At 28.4% G+C, this 23,682-nt stretch overlaps 3 protein-coding genes across 7 annotated transcripts; 1 reads left to right on the forward strand and 2 right to left on the reverse strand.

The window, feature by feature from the left end:
- Positions 1-2,032: 2,032 nt before the first annotated feature.
- On the forward strand, positions 2,033-3,117 carry LOC119683927. The gene is made up of 2 exons (XM_038097815.1): positions 2,033-2,159; positions 2,828-3,117. The coding sequence occupies exons 1-2, from the start codon at positions 2,033-2,035 to the stop codon at positions 3,115-3,117; spliced, it is 417 nt and encodes a 138-aa protein (XP_037953743.1).
- A 1,966-nt stretch (positions 3,118-5,083) lies between these two features.
- Positions 5,084-11,287, reverse strand: LOC119682989 (muscarinic acetylcholine receptor DM1). 2 transcript variants are annotated; one of them, XM_038096578.1, is made up of 6 exons: positions 10,398-11,287; positions 7,110-7,791; positions 6,745-7,042; positions 6,509-6,686; positions 6,245-6,432; positions 5,084-5,926 (listed from the first exon to the last, which is right to left on the reverse strand). In XM_038096578.1, exons 2-6 carry the CDS (start codon positions 7,726-7,728, stop codon positions 5,128-5,130), a joined length of 2,082 nt encoding a protein of 693 aa, XP_037952506.1. In that variant the 5' UTR covers positions 7,729-7,791; positions 10,398-11,287; the 3' UTR covers positions 5,084-5,127. The 2 variants fall into 2 exon arrangements, with proteins under 2 accessions (XP_037952506.1, XP_037952507.1); XM_038096579.1 differs by having other exon boundaries at positions 6,296-6,432; positions 10,398-11,286.
- A 1,360-nt stretch (positions 11,288-12,647) lies between these two features.
- Positions 12,648-22,452, reverse strand: LOC119682987 (serine/threonine-protein kinase 10). Of its 4 annotated transcripts, none has more exons than XM_038096577.1 (12): positions 22,102-22,306; positions 20,868-21,276; positions 20,385-20,813; positions 20,135-20,333; positions 19,670-19,980; positions 19,463-19,603; positions 18,586-18,661; positions 18,205-18,518; positions 15,832-18,147; positions 15,664-15,770; positions 15,464-15,596; positions 12,648-13,036 (listed from the first exon to the last, which is right to left on the reverse strand). In XM_038096577.1, the coding sequence occupies exons 3-12, from the start codon at positions 20,706-20,708 to the stop codon at positions 12,887-12,889; spliced, it is 4,071 nt and encodes a 1,356-aa protein (XP_037952505.1). In that variant the 5' UTR covers positions 20,709-20,813; positions 20,868-21,276; positions 22,102-22,306; the 3' UTR covers positions 12,648-12,886. The 4 variants fall into 4 exon arrangements, with proteins under 4 accessions (XP_037952505.1, XP_037952504.1, XP_037952502.1 ...); XM_038096576.1 differs by lacking the exons at positions 12,648-13,036; positions 22,102-22,306 and adding exons at positions 13,938-15,122; positions 22,385-22,452; XM_038096574.1 differs by lacking the exon at positions 12,648-13,036 and adding an exon at positions 13,938-15,122 and having other exon boundaries at positions 22,102-22,316.
- Between the last annotated feature and the right edge of the window lie 1,230 nt (positions 22,453-23,682).

Genomic DNA, 23,682 nt, shown 5'->3' on the forward strand with positions numbered 1-23,682 from the left:
AATTCAAAACAATCTTTGTTTTTTAATGATTTCATAATCATTTTTTATATAGTACTTTGTACCAACAGTACTAATAAAAACTATCTGAATTAACCAATACTATTTATATTATTAGAAGGAACAATAGAAAACCAATGACCAATAAGATCTATTCTACTAAAGGAAATTTTCGAATTGAAGCAGAACATAAAGTAATAAGTAAGTAATTTAACTTATACCTTATTATGTAAACGGAAGAAACAAAATCTATTTGAACACTGGAGAGCGCAAACAGGCACGCGGCAGTCAAGAAGATTCACTGATCCTGAACACAATAAAGTTGATGCTATCCTTAACCTTAGCAGAAACGATATTAAAATCTACACCGAACTTCTTAAAGGACCCTGTAGACTTAATTACCATATGAAGATTATAGGTGCGGTAGAAAGCGATTCCTATCGACTCTGTCATGAGGAGAAGGAAACATCGGAACATATCGTAAGCAACTGCCCAGCAGCAGCAAGACATAGATTCGACTACCTTGAAAGCGGTATCTTAGTCCCAAATCGAATAGGTAAAATTAAGCCCACTGCAATTACGAGATTTATAAATAGTCTAGAACTGTTTTCGTTGGGCGTTTAGACGCACAATAGATCTTTCAGGTCGGGGTACATTCATAGCCTACTATTTAATAATAAAAATAGTTTTGGTTATAAATTTAAAAAATTTTTCAATGAAATCCTATAGAAAATAATAGAACTAGCAAAATGTATTCATTAATATGAAAAAATATGAAAACCTAACAACCAAGGATAACCCTACACAAAGATAGGTAACGTAACATAGCATAAAAATAACATTCTAGTAATGTGTTTTATAAATCACTGCTGAATATTACGTCCCAGTCTCTACATTAAGTGAAACTTTATGAATCTATAAGCTATAATCTGTTATAAATATATGATCTCTAAATTTTTTATAAATAAAATTATAAAAATTTATAAAATATTATCAGAGAATATATCAAATAATAAAGATTTTCAATCAGAGAATCAGATTCTATAAAATTATAAAAATATTATAAAATAAAGATATTAAATCAGAGAAGAAGTAGTAATTAGTGTGGTTTTCACACAGATTAGTCATTGTACATATTTTTAAATATTCAATGAAATGAACAGACATCATTTACCGGTTTCACTTATCTACGCCGATCTAAAGAATTGAACTTACTCTTTAATTCCAAAGAAATTAGTCAGATAGGGAGGATTACATCAAGATATATAAAGATCACATAATCAAATAAAAGAAAAAAATCAACAACCCATCGAAGTTATCTTCGGGATCAGCATATCTCAGGTTCTTAGATTCTTAGATTCCGCAAAAATGATTAGGTTCTCTTTAAGAAGATTTGAATCCCCAGTTAGCTTTAAATTCTTTTTAGCAATAGAATAATTAAAATATTAACAAACTATAGTCATTTGGAATTGAACGAGTATATTCTAAAAAGATATACACATTTTAGTAATGATTAATGTGTTTGGGTTTTTTATAAAAATATAAAATATAATAATTTTATCTGATTAAAATGATTATACTCTTTTTGGTCTATTAAGCTTTTTCTATTGACTTTTCAAGGTAAATTACATATAATTTAGCTATCTACATACAGAATGTGTGCTTATATGCACGAATATGTAATTTTATGCATTAGGATTGGCTCTAGGAGTTGTCATGTCATTAAGCGATTACTGACGGACATGGGAAGGAAATGGCGTTGAAATCGATTTAGTGTTAGACTGTGTTTTTAGCTAAATGCCAGTACCTTTGTTGGCACTTTCGGTTTTTATAATTAAAGTTATTGATATTTTTCAAAAATTTGCATTAAAATTTAGTAAAAATTGATAAGTTTAAATATAATAATTTAATCAACTGTACTAGTATATATTAAAAAATGAATAGTTTTGTGATTTTCTTGAAACCTTTAGAAATATTATCAGAAGATCGGGTACTTATATTCAAATAAAAATAATTATATTAATAGTTAAGGAAAATGGGTTGCAGTCATTCCAATACAAAATCGACTTTTAATGAAACGCCATTTGGAACGAATAATGGTGAAGCAATCAGCCCCGACAAGAAAGAGGATAGCACCAATTTCGAAGAACAACGTCAATATCGTAAGTATAAGGTATTTCAGTATCAAAATATATATTCTTATAATTAATTTTTTTGCAATGGATTGGGGAAAAAGTATGCGGCTTTATTTGTGTGCTTAACTTTTAAGTAAAATAACTATAAAATGGTTAGTTGTATTTATTATTTTCTATTCGTATGTAAGATAGATGATTGATAAACTGATTGGTGAAAATTTTATTGAAATTGGTATTGCAAAGCATATATGAGCGATATTTCGAAAAATATCAAAATATATTACAACTCCTTTATGAAAAAAAAAACACTAATGCAGTTTGTGGAAAATATATGCTAATGCTAAGAAATGGTTCGGTCGGTTTCATGCTCTAAATTCCGATGTGAGTGGTGGAAAAAGAGCGGTATATTAGCAGTTACAGCATTACGATAATGCCATTTATTATGAACGACTATTGTTTATATTGATTCGAAATTTTGACATAGATCAAAAGGAAAAGTATTGTAGTTTATCATAGGCTAGGCTTTGAAAAAAATCTAAGTATAATAATTCTTTATAATTCTGCCATTTTAAAAAGTAGCAAAAAAGGAAAATACTAAAAATCATAGTTTTAAATTACTACGAAAGAACTATGCTTATGTTTTTTCCACAATCCAATATAAATATAAACTATAATGAAATCATATATGCTTACAGCTTCATCAGAAGCTTTCATAGTATCCTTGGACACTGGCTCCCAACCTGAAGATTACCACGCGGCTGACTCAACTGCTGCTGAATTAGTTAATGCAAAAAAAATTCCCAAACGGTTGCAGCAATTAATGCAACAACCAAGTTCAAGTGAATCAAAAACTACTCGGGAGGATTTGGAGGAAAAACTTGCTAAAGCCGAACAACGTCGATTAGAGTATCAGCAGCACAAAATTTTTGCAGTTCAAAGAATAACTCAATTCAAAGATATATCCATTCAGGAAAAAGTAGATTAATTCTTCGTTTCAATGAAAAAATCTGCTAGCATTTCAGATTTGTTTCCAAACTGCGGAGAAATAAAATGGAATGCAGATATAGATAGTTTTAACGATATTTATTAATACAATTTACATTTTGTTTGATTATAGCTTACAATGTATCTTTCATATATTTATACCCGTTAGTATTCCCAAATACAAGTTCAATTACAATTATTCTTATAAATAATTTTTAAAGTTATAAATTTACTAATATTACACAATATTTCTGGTTCAATACTGTTTATATATTTTGATTTAGATAGATATTTTTATATTTCGAGAGCCATATGTGATTTACAACAAAGGTGGGCTTTTTTACTTAAAACAACAACAAACTTGTTAGTAATATAAAATCCATGTAATCTCTTTATTTTTCTTTAGTTTCACAACTACAAATATGTTAAATAAATAAATAATGTTTAAACAATAAATATATTTCTTTTTCGAATACAGGAACCTAGCTTATTTATTCGTTTTTTTACACAAATAATTCCACTTAGAAAATGATTTATATTATTAAATTATTGATATCTATTATAATATTTCGTAAAATATCTATAACATTTTAAATAAATAGTTTTCTTTTCTAAATAAATAACGAGGACAAATAAAGGACTTTTAGAGCCGGCAAAATCATGATAATTTCAACCTATAACTAACAACCTTGAAATATCACCTCAGAAGGATATAACTCTCTTGGCACCTTAATAATAAATTGTTGTAATATGTATCTATATGTTCTAAATCTATCCCTTATTGCTTTTTATTTTAGGTTAGTTGATTTTGCAATAAAATTATTTGCAGTTTTATTCTGTATTCCCATCATGAAAGACATTTTGGTGCGGTTTGTTTAAAAAAAATTTGTTTTCAAGTAATTTGTTAAGGAACTATTTTTATGTGTACAAGTTTAGTAAACTTCACAATCCACAATCCACATTTGCTGACATAGTTTCTTATAGAAATGCAGATCAAATTAAAAATTTAGTATTTTTTTTATTATATATGGTATTTATTAGTGCTGTCCGTATTAATCGATTTAAATGATATTTGAAATATTCGACGAATACAAATAATTCAAATTAACAAATATGTGTTTTGTATCAAACAGTGAAAATAAAAAAAAAATGAAGTTCCAATCATCCAAATATTTATTTTATGTGAACAAGTTATAATTCTCATATGGTTTATATGATTTAAAAAAATATGGTATAAATATATGGTAGCATAAAAAATTTTGAATTATTCTGTAAAATATGTCTGCTGTTTTAAAAAAATTTACTTAAGAGATTAACATTAATCCAACAGTCTAGTTACTTTTAATAGTAATTGTTAACCGGATATTTGGAATATTTTTAAAATTTGAAACAGTCGTATACGAACAGTACTAATATATATTCTCGTATATTTTTCAATTTATTCAATTGATGAAAACATACATTATAGATGAGTGCAAAAATGTACTATGTATTTTTTTTAGAAACAAATAAATATACATATACGTATATATTTATACATTTACAATATATATGATATATATATACACATGTATAAATATATATATATATTGCATAGTATATATTTATACATATTATTACATATTATATATGCAATTTGTATTGCACAAATAATTATAAAACTTCAGAATCGTTCACCACATCAAAAATACAAAAATCAGTACTTTAAAAATATTATTTAAAAATATAAAACAGGAATTATCAAGTCTTTCAGAGTGCTGAAGCACACATTTTTTGTTAATTATACTATAAAATTTATTTGAATGTGAAATCATTCACAATAATTACAATAGAAATTCAACATTTAATTATTATTTAAGTACTTTTTCTATATGTCTAATAACAATAAACTCAGGAGCACAATTAAAATATAAAAAATTTATCTTTAATATTATTGTATGTATATGATTTTTGAATTTTTTTCTAACTTTCCATGAATATATATAACATATATATGTATATATGTATTAACTTAGTTATAAACTCCCCTTATCATTCCTTCACGATTTCGCGTATGCCATTTACAAGTCAAAATTCTAATATAGGTGCGTCGAAAAGATGCGTTACACAAAGCATAACATACCGGGTTGATTGTGGAATTGATGTAGCACAGGGCATAAAAGAATTCCCATAATTCGTCAGGAATGCAATCGGAGCATGTCGTTAAAGGTTTTATTAGCACTAGAATATTATAAGGCGTCCATGTTATTATAAAACTAAGTAAAATTGCTGATAATGTTTTAGCAGCTTTAGATTCTTGTCGTTTTTCTTGGGACTTTTTCTTTTTCTTTGCAGCAATACGGGCAGTAGCTTTCCCCAGAGGTTTAGGTATGATTTTCGCATTGAGAGGAATGCGCACGTCAGGTGCATGTGATGATTGACGACGTCCAATGGGTAAACTAAATTCAGAATCCCTCGAGGGCAGTGGCCTTCTCGTAGGCATTGTCATCAAAGGCATTGGCACGTCTTCATGTATCATTTTGATCGATGGCGCCGCTTCGGAGCCATTATTCGCATTTACACCATCAGATGGCAAACGAATTAAAATAGTGTAAACAGAATCCTGGCTTACAGATCGTGAGGAGCCAATACGATTATTACTTGGTAATGATCGAGGCCCCGAAACTGATGAAATATCCTGTAGATGTGATAACGGAGTTAGTGGAGGTCTTATTGGAGATATGTCCGGTAATAATATGCTAGGTGGACGTACGCCGCTCGCACTTCCACCTAAAGAGTAAGTGTCTCGCATAACATTCATGGATGTACACCTTAAAAATATAAATGTATTTAGTATTTCGATTGGAATAAAAAATTTCAAAAATTTGATATGAACGCATTAATACTTGTAACATTATGAAAATAGTTTTTACAATATTTTTTTGAAGTTGATCATGCAAAATGTGCATCGTTCGTTTTAAGCATTATCTAATAATTTATTAAATTATTAGTGGTGGTAATTCATACACAATATATAAATATTAATTTCAATTATTAAATTAAAAAAATATGAGGTGATTTTGTGAGACTAAATCTTTTGTTGGGATATGATTGCACAAAATATGTTTGTGAATAATAGCTTCTACTACCTTGATATGAAGTTTTGGAAGGGAGTATCAATTGACACAGGTGTTGCATACCCTAAATCAGATGGCTCCTCTTGTTCATACTGAAAATCATCTGAATCCTCACGACCGGAATGCCACCACGCAATACACCACTCTTTCACACCTCCCAAACACGAATATCGTTTCTTAATAGTATTATTACTCTTGATCTAAAAGCACACACACAAACAAACAACTTATATATTATATATTCAAATAAGTTTAATTATAGTATTTTATATTTACACTTGATTTTCTGGAATGCATTCCATGATAACCAGAATCTAATACCATGTTTGTCATATAAACACTTTCAGCATCTGCAGAGGATTCAGATCGCGGTCGCCTCCAATCTTCATTTTGAGCACCAGCGAGTTGTGGAAATGACAAAATTCCGGTGTGATTAACAACAGTATTTTCATCACTATAACATTTTTGTAATTTTTGGTTATAAATTATATGATAAGTATATCTCAATTTACCTAGAATTAGAACGTTTAGAGGAATCCTTTTTGCCGGCTTGTAAATTAGGCAAGTCCTTCTGACGTTTTTTTGTTTCTCTCCATATTCTGTAATATAGAAAGCACATGATAGTAACCGGGAAGTAAAATGCTGCCAATGCAGTTCCAAATGTAATGTACTGATTAGTTTCAATAAATTGAATATAACATTCGTCTGCAGGTACTGTACGCTTTCCTTCAATATATGGCCAACTATAAATCCATGGAGGCCATAACAGTAAACTAATACCCCATGCAGCACCAATCATGACTGCAGCCTCTAAAATTATTTAAAAAAAAATTTTTTATTTATTTGTAAATAATTATGGTTAAGACAAAATTCTTACTATTAGTTGTGCGTTTAGCACGATAAGTTAGTGGTCTGGTGACGCTGAAATAACGATCAAAACTTATTATAAGCAGATTGAGTACAGAAGCATTAGATGCCAAATAATCCAAAGCCAACCAGGTATCGCAAATATGTGGTCCTAACGGCCAGTAACCCAAAATTGTTGATACTGCAAACAGTGGTATAGATATCAAGCCAATAGCAAAATCGGCGATGGCTAACGAAAACAGAAAATAATTGCTTATCGTTTGAAGTTGTTTATCGATTTTAAATGATATCATAACCATGACATTGCCAGCTACTGTAAGAATGCTAAGAATAGCTGCGATTATACCCATTAGCACCATGGATGAAATCGAGTACTTCGGCCCTCGTGATTCATAATTATTCGTATAATTCGTATGATTGGTTATAGTATCATTTTCGAACACAATTGCTGTGGTTAGGTTATCTAATATAACTGTGAACAAAGTTGAAGATGATACGGTCGTAGTTGTTGTTGAGCTTGTGCTGGTCGTAGTTGATGCTGTCGTTGTTGTTTTAAATGATGGTGCAAGTGGTTCCAATATACTTGGTGGTCCATGGGCAGGCATGGCGAAACTTAGTAAAGAATTCATTTTGCTTGCTCTTGCCCTCTACTTTATGTAATAATTTTTCAAATATTCGATTTTATATTGTATCTGAAATAACAAAAATTTTGAGATATATTAAATATTATATAAATAATAACAAAATAATCTAATTAATATTAGACAACTAGAACCGCAGTGCAATAAATATGCAAAAAATATGCAATAAATAAAATAAAATGATCGTTGATATTACTGAATAGCTTGGGTCATATAAGCATTTAATACTGGACATGCAAACTACTAAATTGTTTAAAGTGACCATATAACTACTGTTCTAATTAGTATGAGTACATCTATTTTTTTAATTTCTGTATACTGTAATACTAATTAAAGCCCCTTAAACTTTGATTTGGAAAGTTTAATTTCCTCCCCTTCCCCTAAAGCTTCTATCCATTCTCATCCCATCCTCCACTTTATTTCGTATGACTCCCATTTGACATTTCTTCCTCTATTCCTCCTATTCTTCACTATTGAATTATGGTGCTTATCAGTTTTCCGCTTTTTATATATCTTTTGAGTTAACGGCATATATCAATTAATATCTTTATATTTTATATCTATAACCAATTGTCTTAGTACTAGAAAAAAATAATTAAAAATTACATAAATATTATAAAAAAGTTGTTTATAATATTTTGATAACCAAAGTCCATGGCTATAAGTAACGAAGAATTGTTGTGAATAATGAAACAAGCGTGTATAAACAAATGTATTAAAAGATGACTGCACAATCCATTCCAAATGCAATATTGATATCTCATACTCAGTGCACTCGGTGACATGACCAACGACAGATTAACTACGATTCAAAAAAACACTGGCAACTCGTTTAGTGAGTTAAGATCAGTGTCACTTAACAGACATAACTGGAAAACCTATATTGAAACATTAAGTTACTTAACAGAATATGGATAAGAATATGAATTGAATAATAATAAATATAAAAGAAAAGTAAACATTAAAGAAAATAATAAAATAAAGTTTCGAACAGTAGTGAACTACAACAAAAATTTATTTTATATTATTTTAATTAATTGAATTTTTGGCTGACCATACAGCTGTTTCGAGTATTGCTAGATACCCACCATCAGTGGTCTTGGAAATAATTCTTGTATTTAATTATTCGTAAACTATTTGTTGAGACTGCAGGTAACAGAAATCAAACACGTGCCCTGCCAAATTTAAAGCTCAGAGTCAGCGCACAATTAAACAAAATCTATAAACACATTAAAGACTCAATTCATTTTAATAATTTAAATAAATATTCACAAATGGTCTCTGTACATAGTTTTCTCAGAAGCTTTTTTCGAGCTGTTCAAAAATATAGTGTAGTCGTTTTTTTGTTTTAAACATCAAAACAATCATGATTATCACTTTCATTCTAATATAAAAAAACAATACTATGCTAAAAAAAAACAATACTATGCTAAAAAAAACAATACTATTATATGATAAATTTAATAAATGTACGACTGCTTATTTAGAAATAATTCTGTAAATATTGTCCATCCTTCCATCCATAGTATTATTTTTAAATATCATAAGAGAACAAAAAAGTCAATTTCCTTTTAAGATAACTAAGGCACAGGCAAGTCAAAGTTTGTATTTCGAGCATTGTAATATATGTCCGTCATGTTTTCATGAAAAGGACTCATTCGCATTATTTGAACATGAATGAAATCAATGCAACACATAAAATCATATCTGAAGTATTTCGAATAGTTGTACTTTGTTTTTTATTTATCTTGATGGAACAATAGACAACCATGCTGAAAGTTTTCCTACGAAGCCTATTATTATTCTTTAACGGAAATGTACAAACGTTTTGACAAGTACATGGGTATTATGAAGTTAACTCTTTTAATAGATACATTACGTTAGATAATAAACTATTAAAAATAGTTTAAAAGTAATTTTTATCCAAGTAAGGATTGGATTCCATATATATTGTTTTAAATGTTATAAAGCATAAGATAAAATTAATATATTAATTAAATAAAATAGGGAAGTTTTTTATATATTGGCTGGTGATATATGACAGTCTCGTTCAATTTCTCCATATGCAAATTAAGATATTGAAGATTAAAAAAAATATATATTCAGTAATATTCTATATAACAGTCTCGTTCAATTTCTCCATATGCAAATTAAGATATTGAAGATTAAAAATAAAATATATTCAGTAGTACTATATATGACAATCTCGTTTAATTTCTCCATATGCAAATAAAGATATTGAAGATTTAAAAAAATGTTTTCAGTAATGTTATCAATACACACAATTTAATTAAATAGATTTATTCCTTTAAATAGATTTATTTTCTTTTATCAATTTAAATATTTGATGGCACAGTGAGGTTTGCAAAAATAGTTTATTTTTTTCTATAAGCATTGATTTATAGATTGACGGTTGATAAGGATTCTGATTAGATATGTATATGTTATTTTTTTCAATTCATATCCACCCAACCCAATTGAGTACATCCTTAATTTCTTATGGAATTTAAATAGGAAACATAAAGCCCGCTTTCAAGGGATCTAAACTCTTTACAATTAAATAAATAACATGTAAGCTTTCTGATTTACAGGAAGCGATAAACTTTATTAATTTTGTGTGATTTTTTTTATTACGATTGGATAGGCGGGGTACTTACTTAATTTGAGTGGCGACTCGTACATGGATATGTGCTTCTGCTGTGTGAAAAGACGAACGACGGCAATAAAAATGTGCATTAATTTGATATTTAATGAGCTTTCAATTTGTTGTACGATAAATACACAACTGCCTTCATATGTATGTATATTACGCGTTTTAACTGATTAAAGTTCTTTATTTCAAATTAAAACTTAAATTTTATGCATGTACTTTTATGAAACATTTGAGCAATATAATAATATGGTTGAAAGGCGAAGCGATGTGTACAAATGTAACTTCAAGTATTAACTTTCCTACATGCTTTTCGAGAATGCGGAGGAGGACACTCAATACTGAAGAATATCCTTTCCCATTGTAGCATCGCCAAACCTTATAAGAGCTGTACTTATATTCTACTTATACTGTGAGACTTTATACACATGCGTGAATCTGCACAAATACACAGTGTTTGGCTGACATTCCTGATGAAACGAGAGCACTGGAAAAACGAGATACTCTCTTTGTGTTGATTTTGCTCTTCATTTTGTCCAAATTTTATTATACACAACGAAACCCACCCGTATGCCGAAACCAATTTCGGATTTCATATTCTGCTACCTAAACAGCACAATTTCACTTTGCTTGTTGACTGCAGTTTTTTGGATCTTCGTATCGTATCTTTCTATCTAAGTACCATCCACTTAAATAAGAAGTAATTTATTTCCAATTGAATGCTATTAAAGTTATTATCCTTTAAGGTGTTATACATAATTTTGTATTGTTAGCACACAAAATTCTTGAGTTTACTCTCAATCGTTATTCTGAAAGCAGCAGATACTTTGCGAAATATGTTTCACTTTTTAAATATATTTTAATTCATACTTTTTATAATTTCATTATTGCGACACATAAATATTTTGTTTTAATTTACAAATGATTTTTATTCACAATACTTCAAATTTTTATCGGCAAGCGTTGTATATACAAGAAGTTAACGGTTCCATCTCCAATCCGGGACTAAACTTGTATACTGCTTAAATCGAATGCTAAAGAAAGGATGCTGTTGTCCTTGTTTTATAAGAGATTTTCGTAACATTTGTGAGCATTGGAATAACTTGGAATGGTAAAACGCTCATTAAAAACAAGCATTTTTTTCTATCCAAATGTATAATGTATAACTGTATAATTGTCAGTCAGATAAATATAATTTAAAAAAATTTACCCATTATCTAAATATTGTACTTCCATGCGTAATGTTTACTGCTTTTAAAATTATCAAAATTTGATAACATAGTAAGTTCTATGATACATTTTATTTTGAGAAGTAATAACGATAAAAGGATTTTATGATAAGTACTTGAATATTAATTTTTAAAATTCATAAACTTTATATTTAGGCACACTTATACTGAAACGTTATTTTATTTATTTATTTCAAATGTTTATATCTACATTTAAAATAACACTTGTAATAATTTTAATATATATTAGACAATATTAGATTTATGATAATTCATTATTAAAATAAACCGCTCTGTGAGAAAGCATTAAAAAATACCTTAAAACGTGTATAGACATACACCTAATGAGAGATATTGAAAAAGCATAACATTAGACATAATCAATAGAAATAAATATATTATTTAAATTCACAAACACTTATATATAAATTATCCAAATAAATCATCAGAGCTACGATTAATTTTGTAAAGATAACCTAAAAAAAAAATATTTATAGTAATTCTTGGAGTATACGTTATTTTATTATCTGATTATAATCAGCTAACACTCCAGTTAATCCAATTAGTCCAATCCGTTAATATAATTCAGTTAGATGTCAGAATTAACTTTAAAGTGATCACACAGTATAGAATAGAACAATAGTTTGTTGTATTTCTTCAATAAGCAATAGGTAATATACTATTATAACAGTAACAGATAGCTTTTACTAATCTCTAGCTGTCCTCTTTCGAAAAATCTCTTATGTATGATGAATCTCATTAGTCTCAGGCTCTTGGTATGGACATTTTTCTTTTAATCAATAAATTTTATAATAAGAATAAAAAATTTTTATTCAGATACTTATGCACAAACTTCAAAAGCTTAAAGAAATGCTTAAATTGGGAAACGAAAGGCAAATATTTAGATTTAATGAAAATTCATTCTTTTCTAATTTTAAATAAAAATATGAGTTATAAATTTTATTTTAATTTATTGGCTTTTTTTTATTAATTTATATATATTTACAAAGGTATTGGTAAAAAGTATATATTCTTTCGTACAAATAAAAAAATATAATCGTTACATATACACCTACAGTACATTGTAATTGAATTTTATTCTACAATATGTAAAAAGAAAATCATTTAAGCTATTCTGCTCGACAGATTGTTTTTTACGATATATTTTAATAACGTTAATGATTTATATAATTATTATATTAATAATTTTAAATACTTATATATACAAGTATGTATATATTTATATAAATAATTGATATACTATAACCTAGCCCTCCGAATACGATGACAAACTACTGCGCGTTGACCCCGTAAAATGTTCAAGCTGTAAGGTCTCTGAAGGCATAGGCACTACAAGAGCACCACCATATAAAGATTCCATTTCATCCAATTGCTGAGCAAAGGTTTCTTCTAACCTCTAGATTAAAAAAAAATAAAAAATAAATGTTACAAATAAAAATTAAAATAGATATATATATATAGAAATATAATCAATACTGCACAATTAAATAACATTCAACCAAAGTTAATTATAATTAAGCATATGCAGTAACATTTTAATATCTACCTTCTACAATAAATTCTTGAACCAAAATTACTTAATTATTAAATACGAACTAACCTTTTTAAATGCCGTTCAAAATCCTTTTGGCATCGAGATGCATAAAATATGTGGTAAATGAAAGAAAATATTTAGAGGACAGATAACATTGATGACAATTTATATATTAACTGAATTGAATATTATATAGCACGTTATCAATTCATACCTATGCATCGCATACTATGATATCTGACAATAATATACGAAGTTCTTTATAAATTGAAGTTGTTTATATATTAAATACATACATATATATATATATGTATATATAGTATGTAACATGTAATATATATAGTGTGTAATATTTAGATATCAAAATAATGCAATTATAAAAGTATTTATTAAATAATTTAAGAACATTAAATGCATATAAACAACATACATTTTTAATTATTTATTTTATTAATAATATGTGGTAAATTAACACTTCTTGCTTTGGCAAAATAAGAGTATTGCTTAATATTATTTTGTCTTGTGAATAAAAATAAATATCACAAATAAAATATTTGAATATATATCGAGGAATAGCAAATTCTATTACTACTGTTAACTATTAATTGAAGATTTTGATAAAAGATAATGATGACATTATAATTTCTATTTTATATATAAATATAATAAAAATATATTATATACATATACATTAAATATCATATATATTATATGAAGAATTGACTTTATGATTATTGATAAGAGTTTTCTATCAATAATATAATTATACACATAATTATAGTAGGATACAAGAAACTGTTATTTGATATCGTAGGATACGATGCAAAAGGCAATATTGCAAACACAATTTATTTATATTAACAATGAGAAAAGTTATGATAATGATTATTTACACTACGGAATCGTCTTTTGTTGTATTTTTTTTGTCAATTGTAGATACTCTGGGCAATACGAATTTTGTTGATTTATCAATATTAAATATGTTCGTGGCATTATTTGGTGATTGTACTGTAACTGTGTTGTTATACTTAGTAGATGCACGTAACTGAGGTTCAACACTCTCAAGTAAACTGGCTGCCCTATTTCCGGGCGAAGCATCTATATTAATAACATTCATTTGATCAGTTTCTAGACTTGCTTCATTAATATTGTACAACGATTGCGTACTACTAACTGAGAGCCTGTGGTTTGGCAACAACGATGGTCGTTTAATTGTAAATGATGCAGTGTGTAACAGAGTTGGAAGATCTGTTTTTACACCATTAGATGATTGCAACGGTTCTTCGATGCTAGTATTTACGGATTTAAAACGATTTACAATTACACCTTTATCTGTAAGTTCATCATCACGTAGACTGTGACTGTTACTGTTACTGTTACTGTTACTGTTAATATGATACTGTGGCGGCATCGTGTTTCGAAAAGTACTTAGAGAGAGTTCAGAATTTGTTGTAATCTTATTATTACTATTGCTGGATGTTTGAATTTTTATTAATTTTGTTTCGAAATTTCTATTTGGTAGTGTAGCTGTATGTCGAGTTAACAGTGTTTTATCACGTAAATCAACAGCGTTCTCAAACCCTTCCATTTGCACAGCTTCTGAAGTCTTCAGATTAGATTCATTTGCCATTTCTTCAGATTTAATATTTAAAATACCAGCTCTTTTTTGTTTATGTAAAATTGGCGTGTTGGGCACACTTTGGATAAGATCTGGTGTGGAGTTTCGGAAATTATAACCTTTGTCTAAAGATAACAATAAGGATGTTCGTGATCGACTCATTGGATTATTTAAAAACACGCCCTTTGGTAAAGGCCGGCCACCACTGCAAATATTTCGCAATTGAATCGGTACCTCGAATTCTTGCGTTTCATTTGCAAAACTATCAGATAATGCTCCATGCTTTCGTTGAAATTTATTGGTCATATCACTTATATTGTTTATCACTTTCTGTTTGTTATATCAATAAAATTGTCAGAAGCATATATTAAGGTAGTTGCATGCAAAATAGCCGTTATTGTTAGTAATAATATAATTTGAATTTGAATTTGTATTAAGTTTTTTGTTGACATAAATTCGGTTGCAAGTATATTTTATCCAAAAAAAGCCAGATTGAAGCAGTAATAGAAGTCAAAAGAAAAGAGGAAATCATAAAATTGTTTAAAACCACTTAAAGAGTGTTTTTTAAATATATTCAAATTACACAAGTAAATACATTTAAATTAATCAATCTATTAGTATAACTAAATTTAAAACCAAACAACCAAATGCGTTAGGAAATTATTACTAACCTGTTTACGTGGTACTAGTTGTTCTTTCCAAACTTTAAGCTCAGCTCTTAGACGCTCATCAATTTCCGACAATTTAGCTTGTTCGTGTTCTACTAAAGCTTTACGTTTTTCGTTTTGAAGTTGTTCCAGTTCCCTATAAAGATATGAATATATATATATATATATATCTATTGTAATCATTTCGCAATAATAAACCAAACCTTATTGCTCCTTCACGGGTTGCTTTTAATTCTTCAAGTTGCTTCTGATGCTTTATTTCGAAACGACGCTCCTCCTGAGTATAACGTTTCTTTTCTTGCTCTTGAAACTTTAAGAACACAATTCAAATAATAAAGATATCTATAAGTAAACCAAAAATATATTCTTACCTTTTTCAATCTTTCTCTTTCAACTTCTGGATCTAGATTTGTCGATATTCGCAGCGATTCCCTAAACATTAAATCTCGAGCTTTTCGCTCAGCTCGAATTCGTTTCGGTAAAGCTCTCTTTTCTAATGTTTGTTTTTTCAATAGATCTTCTTCTTTACGCTGTAACATACGTTTAACCTGATCTAACTCCTTTTCATGTCGTACTATCATTTGATGCCGTTGCATAAAACAAATTTCTTTTACGTGTCTTTTCGAAAGTTGATGTCTTTCATGTAGTTGCTTCTCTTCCAGTTCCCAGAGTAATGCTTCACGCGTCCTCATAGCATTTTGTTTTTGTTGTAAAAAGTTGCGATTTATAGTGGCAAGATGGTCACGATGTTTTTCGCTTAATCTTCGCAGCAGTAATTCATGACGTTCTTTAAGTGAATCCAAAAAGGCTCTTTCTTTTTCTTCATGATCCAATTCCATAGCTGATCGGCGTTGTTTAAATTCATCTTTACGCTTATCTTTTGGCAAAAGATCAACTTCTTGTTTTAGCAAACGAATTTCCTGCTTAAGATTTTCCCGAAATATTTTTAACTCTTGCTCTTGTTCTGACCGTATACGTTTAGAAGCAGATCGTAGTTCATGTTCTTGTGACTGTTCTGTCTTTTCTATTAACTGCTTATGTTGTCTTGCTAGAGTATCCATATCAGATTCATATGTCTTTTCCAATGATATACGCTCCTGTTCAAATCTTCGATCTTGTTGTTCTTTAGCTATTTGCTCCTTCAGCTGTAAGTCATTTTGCTGTTTTTTCTCTTGTTTTTGCAGCATTTTAAGTTCTCGTAACTCTTGTTTTCTAAAAACATGATCATCATATAAACGACCAGTTTCATCATCTCCATATATAACCCTACTAGTAGTTGTAGTCATTTGAACACCATCAATTTCAAATTTTCTTGTACGTTTTCGAGTTTTTTTTCTTAAATTTCTGAGCTCTATTTCTTCCTTTGTGGGAGCTGGAGCAGTTGTCACACTTTTCGGCATAACAGGTACTGGTTTATGTCTTATTATAACTTCCTCGTCTTCAGTCAATTTTGTTTGATTATTGTCAACTTCGTTGCGACTATCATGACTAGTTGTGGTACAAACACTATCAGCGTCACTGCGATCAATACCAACAATTTTAACTTCTACTCCACGATGAGTAATACTACTATTAGATCGAACAGATTCATTTTCACTCAGTGTTTTTGAGTCCATAGATCCAACGCTACTACCAGGAGAAATTCGCCTTTCATTAGATGAATCTTTTCCAATTGTTGGCAACGAAGTACCACGATTAACAATTATGTTAACATCTTCAACTATTGCCTGACCATTTTGATTGATTACATAAGGATTTGCTTTTACATTGCACTCGGGTTTAAAGTCAGCAATACTATTTCCTTCATGTCTTACATTATTAACATGACTACTGTCTTTTACTTTAATTTCATCTCCTACTGTTACTACTGAAACATGACTGGTATCCATTACATTTTCATTATGATCATTAATACTAGAAATATTGAAACAATCATTGTCTGTATATGAAGGGCTTACAATAAGGACTTCACTTTCGTCTAATTTACGAGCATGTGTTGAATTTAAATTTGTTGGTGACATTTGATTTACAGAAACACCAATATCTTGTTTATTTCCATCCTCTGCTCTATTTTCACTAATCGTAACAATCATTGAAGATTGTGAATGTAATGGGGAATCATCTAAACTATCATCTAATGAAGGGCATTCATCATCGGTTGATGACTCCTGAATACGTGTACTTCTATTTAAATCATTTGAAACAATAACAACCTCATCTGAAGTAGGCGATCGAGACTTTGAATTATCTACAATCACTGGTGGATGCGTACTAGTCACCACTGTTATTTGACTTATATTTGCTTCTAAACTATTCGGATAAACAATACTTGAAGAACTTTGTTGAGAAGCATCACTATTTATTGTAATTAGAGAAGTTGTTGAACTCATTACTGTTCCTGGACTACTTTTCGATGAAGTTGTCGACTGTATTGAATGTGCTGACGATGCTGTAGGAGAAGGCTGTTGTTTATTATCCCAATCACACTTAGAATCACACTTAAGTTTATCATCATCTTTTTCGTCTTTGAATTCCACAACTATATTATTTTGTTTTGATTGTTTTTCAGATTCATTTACTAATTTCGTAGACTCCTCTGCTTTGCATTTTATAGAGTTTTTAGTATCTTGATACAACAAAGCTGATGGAGGTGGCAATGGTGCTTTCCCTTTTTCTTTTTTTATTATCTAATCATCATATATTAAAATTTTATATATTCATTTTTATAATTTTTTATATTTTACCTTTTTATCATTTTCATTTGTTATGCCAATAGGTTTATCCACCTCAGTAAGAACAGATCCCTCAGGAATTTGTTGAAGTGGCGTTGTTTGTTTACTGGATATTGCTGTCGGCAATTTTATTTCATCTGGTGACGAAGTAATAGATGCAACAACGGAATTTGGTTCTTTCTCTACTTCGATGGAAATGCTATTTTTAATTGACTTTTGCATAACTGGGTATGTACCCTCTTCTTGTAATTGGTTAATTTGTGGTATACTACTTGAATGAGAATTGTCTTTGGATTCTCTCAATATGGACGTAGGAGTACCTGGAACTTATTTTTAAGAACATATTAATTATATTAAACGAAGATGATATCTCTCTCTCTCTCTCCAATATACCTTTATCAATATCTTGACTCTGCAGTGAAGCTGAGTCATCGTCCAGGTCGAGTCGGAGCGCCGAGTTGCGGGGTTCCTACAGAAAAAAAAGTTAAGTATGTCATCACAATTCTTAGGCATTGTAAGCCTTAATTACTATTAGGTACTAGCATTAGATTATAAATATAAAGAAAATGAAATAATAAAAAAAATCCAAAAATTAAATATATATATATATATATACATGCAACCAAAAATTGTATTAATGTTCGTTACTCAATTCTTCTAGAAACAAAAATAACATATGAAAAACCTTTTTTTTATAACGCATAATTTATTCTCAAAAACATATTAAAATAAAAAGTAAAGTCGTAAGCGAAAATTTAATATAAAAAACTAAATTCTTCAATTGAAACATATTTTTTCATATATCTAATTAAAATTGCACAAAATAAATTTTTTGTTTTTATGAAAAATGTATTTTTTTAAAATATTTTTAAATATTTTTTTATGTATTAAAGAAAAATTGATAAGATATTAATATGGAAATAAAAATATCAAGATTTGAAATTCGATTATGAGAAAAGATTTAGCTTGTCGTTTCAAACGAACGTGTACTTTTACCCGACTTACCAACCCTTTGATAAAGTGAGCGCCTTTTCACTTGACGTTTAAGTTTCTATAAGCAACAAAAATCAATGCAAAAAGCAGTCATTGATTATTTATTTAATTTGTATTGTGATTTTAATGTGTTAAATACACAAAATATAGCAGCGTGTAAAAAAAAAAGTTTTTACAGAACAATTAATACACAGCTAGATAACAAAAGAATTTTAGAGCTTTATTAAAGCAAATTTGTTTTAAAAACAAATTTTTAATATAATAGAATAACACTTACTTCTGCTTCCTCGTCAACAACTTCTTCAACAACCTCTGCTTTATACTCCAGTAGAAGATCTTTGATTGGTTTTGCATCAAGATCATTTTTGATAAAGTTGTGTTGTAGGAGAGTATCTGTGTCAGGTCGTTGATGAGGATCCTAAAATTAGTGAAATATGTTGGAAGCATTTAAAAACAGCATTTTTGTTATTATTTTTGTTATTACCTTGACCAGTGCCTTTTTTAAAAAGTCATTGAATTCCTTACTCCATTTTAAAGGATTATCTAACTTTGGTGGTTCGCTTTTTTGAATTTTTAATAAGACACGCATTGGTGACATTTCGCTGTTCGGTGGTTCCATTTGAGCCAATTCAATAAGTGTAATACCAAGTGACCATATATCAACTTTTAAATCATATGGATTATCCCGAAAAGTTTCACATAGAACAAGTTCGGGCGCCATCCAATACGGAGTTCCAATAAAAGTGTCATGTTTTTGCAGAGTGTGCTTATTTTTAGCAGATACACCAAAGTCAGCTAAAGGTTTTTTATAAAAAATTATTGATTATTATTGATTAATAAAATAATAAATATTAAATAAATACTGACAATCAAATATGTTAAGAAATCATATGGATTCAACACTTAAAACACTTAAAATGTATAAATCAAATTAAATTTCGGAAAATACCTAATTTAACTCCTCCATCCATGGTTAGCAGGACATTTCCGGCTTTCAAATCTCTGTGTATTACTTTATTTTTGTGCAGAAAATTTAATCCCAATGTCATATACTTACAAACGTAAGATATTTGCGTTTCTGTAAGTGGTTTTTCTAATTCAACCATTATGCTATCCAATGCACCACCATCGCAATACTCAATTAGCATCTGTAAAGGAATATTTTAAAGTCATAACAGTAAAACATTTGTCAAACATACCCAGAGTTTGTCATCAATTGAAAAGGCTTCATACAACTCAACTATGTTCGGATGTTTTATTTCCGAGAGGATATCAATTTCAACCATGTGATCACTTAAATTTTCCTCATCTTCTAAGGTGCACATTTTCGCCGCAGCAAATCTTTTATGGTCTTTATGTTGGGCTTTATAAACTTTTCCAAAGGCACCATCGCCTAATTCCCCTACCATTTCCCAAAATTCTGTTGGATCTGTATCCATTTTAATGTTATTGTAAAGGCGTTTTTTCTTTGCCTCTCCACCCCCAAGGTGGAAAACTTTTTTCAGATTATTTATAAACGACATTTTTAGCACTTATAATAAAACGAAATCAATCTATTCATTACTTGAACTTTTATGCGAATAATATTCCGTTTGTATTCGGTTATTCTTATCCAAATTGTTTTCTATCTGCAAAATATTATAAATTAATTAATAAATAATAGGATAAATCATAATTATTACCTTTAAGTGCGAAAGGAAATCTGTTTTTCGTTCGGTGTATTGCCTTTAGGTGTTTTGTGTGTTTTTTACTATATAATTTAATTAATGGATTTAAAACTTTCCCCTTTTCAGTAAAATGTCACTCATTCTCATTAACAGAAACATAGGGGTAAGAATGTGTTAAAATGTTCGATTCATTTATTATCTTCTGTTTTTGACAATCTTACATGTATGTATATAAAATTAAATATATTTATAAAATATATAGTAAAATATACATTTATTTATGAATAATATTGTATTACTCATTGCAACTTAGAAATTTTGTCATTGGTACAGATTGTAAATTGCTTTAAAAGTTTTGTTTTGAGGTACTTTTTTAGGGTGAGGCTCTTCAGCTATTGTTAAATGTAAAATTATTTTAGTTTTTCTGAAAATATAGAAATTATAACTGATTTAATATTTGTCATTTAGTTTTTAGCTATTTTTTTAAAGTTATGTTACGTAATTTCTAATTTAAGCTTAAATTGATAAAGGAATTCAGATACATACGTTATACATTGATTTTGTTAGAAATTTACTTCAGAAGACTGATAACATATATAAATTTAAAATTAAATATTATACATGTGATTTATTTCGCTAACAATTTCTTTCTAATTAAAATCTAATACTTATTTTATTTACAAGACTAAATCGCATTTACATTCGTCTATGGTATTTCTCTTAACAATGTTCATTGTTGCCATCATTATGTAGAGTTTCACTATTTATGGTATATTTTATTATGAATACAAAATTATTTTATTAACACACTAGAAAATATACTTGAATAATTTATTCAATTCTAGATATTTAGTTTTGATTTTTTTTTATTTTTCACAAATTATTATTTTCGCGGTTATAGTTGCAAATTAGATATAGAAAAGTTTTTGAGTCTTATGGCAACACTACATTTTTATTTACATTTTATTAACAAGTACAATGCAATAAGGGGTAGGCACAGGAAGATATAAGAGAAAATGGCGGTTAGTCATCAATTAAAGAGAGTAAATGAGTAAATAGGTCTGAGCTCTCATGATGAAAAGAGAGCTAAAATAGGCAACAAAATGACGTAAAAAGAAAATGCAAAAATGCATATAATACAAATAGTTTAGATAATGGCACATGATTTATACAATTATTTATTTAATATTTCATATATTTTAAACAAATAAATCTCATATAAACTTTGTTTACATATACTAACTCTTACATGACTGGAAACCTGCTCAATGAATATACTTTCAACACTACTTTTGCAACGTAGCATAACCTCCATTAGTTTTCTTATCTTCACTTTTATATTCTGTTAAACTATACTCAAAACATATTTATTATAAAAACAGTTAACAGAACAAATACCAATAAAAATTTCATGTATATTGATTTTCAATGTTTATTTATATATTTCTACTTGTTCCACATTCTTATGTTCACAAAATCTTGATTGATATAATTATTAAATAAAGAAAATATTCAAATGCACTTGCAAATACCATATAAATCACTTAATTAAAAAACTCCAATTCACATTTTCATTGGGACTGTGTTTAATCACTTGTCTAACATATTTGTACAAATGTTGCCATACAGCAAGTTTTACTCATAAAAACTTTTTCGAAAAAACTCACTTGCACACCTTGCTGTACAAGTGAATTAATAAAACACATTAAAAAGTGTTATTTATGAAACAATGAAAATCTTCTATTTATTTTATATTAAGGGTTAATGGAATTCACAGATACTATATCATGCAACAAAAATGGTATTATTATTAATAAATTCTTCTATTGAGACATCGGCTCCCCATAAGTTCAATGGTGTCGTTTAGTTTCAAACAGATAGATATTTATAACAGAGTATAAGTTAGTTAGTGTTCTACTGAAATTAAAATCAGAAAGTTCCAAACATTTATGTACAGTTGACAATTCACACTTTACAATTAAACGATATTAATTAACTTCAACTGAATAATTAAGTATTTACACTACCGCCACTCAACGAAATAAGCGAAAAAAGCAATAAAGGAAGAGTATAAATTAAACAAAATTTGTTAAGAATTGAGTTTAATGAAATTCAACCAATACTGATTTTTAATATAAAATGAAAACTATTACTCAAAAGTGTGTTATTATCAATTTTAATTAACATATCCAAAACTGTTCTTTTTTTATTTCAAATTTTTATATAAAGTTAGTCATATATTTTGCTTATTTTTTTCAACATATGTAAACATAGTTGCCACATATAATGTTTTAAAGTAGCGCTCTCCTGACAAATATGATATTACCATCATATCTGTCGAATTATCTGGTATATATTTATATGGAATAAAACTGAAGCAAAAAGCTTTACAAATACTGAGTTAAATTCGAAAATGTGTTAATTAAGAACATTAACATATATAATATGCTTTGCTCTGAACTGAATAAACAGATTTCAAATACTTGAATACAGTATAATGTTCCAAACACTGTCGATATAAGAAACAGTTAAGTGTTTTGAAAGTTTAGTTCAATCATTACTGATGGCATGTAAATGATCAAATATCCAGACAAATAAAAAGACATACAAACAGACATCGTCAAATCGTATTAGTATTTAGTTTTATATGCGGTGCATCATGTTCTTCTCTGCTTTACATTTATTTTCACAAATTATACATAGATTTAATTCGAAATATAATAAAGTACGCATATGAAGAAAACAATTCTGAGTGAAATTATTTCCAAATTTAATTAATGTTGAAAATAATTAACAATAAGCGCACTTTACGCAATGATAGTTGCATAGT

The sequence above is a fragment of the Teleopsis dalmanni genome, chromosome 2 (assembly GCF_002237135.1).
Source record: "Teleopsis dalmanni isolate 2A chromosome 2, ASM223713v2, whole genome shotgun sequence".
NCBI lineage: Eukaryota > Metazoa > Arthropoda > Insecta > Diptera > Diopsidae > Teleopsis > Teleopsis dalmanni.

What these genes read in the sequence shown, in the direction of transcription:
- LOC119683927 (XM_038097815.1), top strand. Translation starts at nt 2,033, where the DNA reads ATGGGTTGCAGTCATTCCAATACAAAATCGACTTTTAATGAAACGCCA. An exon ending in CGAAGAACAACGTCAATATC is followed by an intron (nt 2,160 to 2,827) that starts GTAAGTATAAGG and finishes ATATGCTTACAG; the next exon opens with CTTCATCAGAAGCTTTCATA.
- LOC119682989 (XM_038096578.1), bottom strand. Translation starts at nt 7,728, where the DNA reads ATGAATTCTTTACTAAGTTTCGCCATGCCTGCCCATGGACCACCAAGT. An exon ending in TGCATTCCAGAAAATCAAGT is followed by an intron (nt 6,433 to 6,508) that starts GTAAATATAAAA and finishes GTGTGCTTTTAG; the next exon opens with ATCAAGAGTAATAATACTAT. An exon ending in TTCCAAAACTTCATATCAAG is followed by an intron (nt 5,927 to 6,244) that starts GTAGTAGAAGCT and finishes TATATTTTTAAG; the next exon opens with GTGTACATCCATGAATGTTA.
- LOC119682987 (XM_038096576.1), bottom strand. Translation starts at nt 20,708, where the DNA reads ATGTCGTTTATAAATAATCTGAAAAAAGTTTTCCACCTTGGGGGTGGA. An exon ending in CAATTGATGACAAACTCTGG is followed by an intron (nt 20,334 to 20,384) that starts GTATGTTTGACA and finishes ATTCCTTTACAG; the next exon opens with ATGCTAATTGAGTATTGCGA. An exon ending in GAGTCAAGATATTGATAAAG is followed by an intron (nt 18,519 to 18,585) that starts GTATATTGGAGA and finishes CTTAAAAATAAG; the next exon opens with TTCCAGGTACTCCTACGTCC.